Source organism: Penaeus vannamei, chromosome 11 (assembly GCF_042767895.1).
Source record: "Penaeus vannamei isolate JL-2024 chromosome 11, ASM4276789v1, whole genome shotgun sequence".
NCBI lineage: Eukaryota > Metazoa > Arthropoda > Malacostraca > Decapoda > Penaeidae > Penaeus > Penaeus vannamei.
Window position 1 is genome coordinate 13494174 of NC_091559.1, and position 2500 is coordinate 13496673.

General features: G+C 40.0%; 1 protein-coding gene across 1 annotated transcript in view; it reads right to left on the reverse strand.

Moving 5' to 3' along the window:
• The window catches only part of LOC113809651 (nucleolar protein 4), a gene marked incomplete at its 5' end in the record, with an annotated part of 215817 nt that overhangs the window by 44900 nt on the left and 168417 nt on the right, over positions 1-2500 (reverse strand). Inside the window, 1 exon segment of the mRNA XM_070127019.1 lies at positions 2487-2500. This exon segment is cut by the window's right edge and continues 494 nt beyond it. Within this exon segment, the coding sequence (XP_069983120.1) occupies positions 2487-2500 (14 nt within the window).

Genomic DNA, 2500 nt, shown 5'->3' on the forward strand with positions numbered 1-2500 from the left:
CCCTTCCTAACTAGAAGTTTATTGTAGTCCCCTCCCTTCCAGTATGAAAAAGCTTTTAGCTATTAAACAAGAATAGCCTTTAAAATAGGGTAAAGACGGAGGAGACACAGAAAAGGTATGGCGCTACACCTAGCAACTAAGTCAGACTCTCGCTGGCACAAAATTGGATTTCGTGTCCCCCAAATAAAATAGCAGACAGAAAAGGTTATATGTGTTAGGGCAGATTTCTGAGGTATAAATATGAGTCTAGAATACATCTCTCATGATTTAATACGTATCCGCAGAGATTACCTGTGTGGTCCAGCTACCACACGGACACAAGGAAGAAAACGAAAACGAAAAAAAGTAAACAGTACAGAAAAAGAACGTAATAATAAAGAGAAAAAAAAATAAAACTTTGTTGTCAGTCACGAAAACTGTTTAGATAAAGATCAACTTAACTTTAACACACTCCAAGATTTTGTTCCCAAAGTGTTCCTTGTTCACCGTGGCGACATGAATAACCACAAACTTATCCCAACAACAACCCTGCAGTATTCTAATCCAGGCTATATTGTGTACGTTATTCTAATCCCCGAGATAAGAGCAAATCTAATGCTCTCTAAATGTTCCAAAGAACACTTGAGTAAGCCTTTGTCACAAAATCCAGCATGGGAACATATTCTCAGGTCAGATTTACTATAAATATAGAAGCTTTCTGAACTGGGAAAGGACAATTTGTTTACTATTAACTGCATTAACAACCATCAAACAATGATTTCGTGGATTTATTTTCCTAAAAATAAGAATAACATCGGAATACCACACGAGAGAGAAAAAAAATAACTTTACCATATTACTAACTTCATTACCTCGCCATAGTAACGCGCGAGGAGAGAAAAAAAACCTTGCAATCAATATTCGTGCTTTTAATCTGCTCTAAACCTCCCCATTCTTCCTTGGAATACGTTCACCCGCATAATAATAAATAAGCCCAAAATAAAAGTCTTTGGATGACAATGGTGATGATATATGGTCTGAATTCCACGTACCTACAACAATATTTACAAGATTGGCATCGCGAGCTCTTATTTAGTAGAATCTTTCCTTTCATCTGGAATTTTTAATGTTGTTATTGTTGCTTTTGTGGTTGCTGTTGTCCCTCTTTCGCTTCTGAAATTAAAGTACCCCTTTTTTTAAAACACCCGCTCTTCTTAATTAACATACCGTTCTTTACTCATTATCTAAACACCATCAAGTAATTAAGGTTCTCTTCCTTGGGGATTTTAATTAACTGTATAATTCTTTAATTCCCTACCTTACTATTAACCAAAAGCACGTGATAGAGCTGTTCCACTAGCAATGCCTGGCTCTATATGAAAGGGTTTTCCCATACGGTTAGAATCGTACTCTCTTGGCTGTTTGTGTTAATGTTTGCCTGTTTTCTGCGTTTGTGTTTGTATGCGTGTGTCTGCTTGTTTGTCTGTCTATCTGTTTATCTGCTTGTCTGTCTGCCTGTATCTGTCTACTTGTCTGTCTGTGTGATCTTGTTACCTGCCAATTGACTAACTGTTTACCGTTTTTTTAATGTCTTCCTTCTTCTCTATTTAGTCTATCTATCTGTTGTTCTTACTCTAAACATTCAGCTGATGGATGTCTGTGCATTTATTTTACGTCGACCTGTCAATCTGATTGCTCGGCATCTGCCTGTCTGTCTGTCAACTATATTTCTGTCTCGCACCTGTCTACCTACCTGTATGTCATCCACATTTCTGTCTGCCAATTGTCTTCCTGTCTGTCTGTCATCTACATTTCTGTCTGCCATCTGTATACCTGTGTGCTAATAGCCTCACAAAAATGAAATGTAAAACTCATTTCAATGTATCTAATTTAGAAATGTTATGTAATTCTAATGACGATATGTAATTTATTCACCTCTGTTCACATCTTTTCCGTATTCGTTGCAATGACCTGTTTTCTGTCTCCCTGTCATTCTGCTGTCTACTCGCTTGTCTAAGTCCTGTTCACCAGTTCATCTCCTTTCTCCCTTCTTTTCTCTTTCCTTTCCTGCCCCCTTCTTCCCTTTTCTATTCCCTTCTTTCATTCCTCTCTCCCTCCCTCCCTTCTTTCTTTCTGTCTTTCTTTTTTCCTTCCTTCCATTCGTCCCATAATTCTTTCTTCACTCCCTCCTTTCTTTCTTCCTTTCCTCCCTTCTGTCTTCCTTTCCTCCCTTCCTTCCTTCCATTCATCCCTTCCTTCCTTCCTATCTCCCTCCTTTCCTTCTTTCTTTCCTCCCTTCTACCTTTCTTTCCTCTTTTCCTTCCTCCCTCTCTCCCTCCCTCCTTTCTTTCTTCCTTTTTTTCTTTCTTTCCTTCCCTCCTTGGTTCCTTCCCTCCACCCCTCCCCGTGCGAACAGGACACCCGCCCAGAGCAGCAAAGAGAAAAGTTTTTCCTCCTGCCGACGGCGCCCCAGAGGCGTCGCGGGCGTCGGCAGCGTCGAGGCTTACCTTCCAGGGGCGCG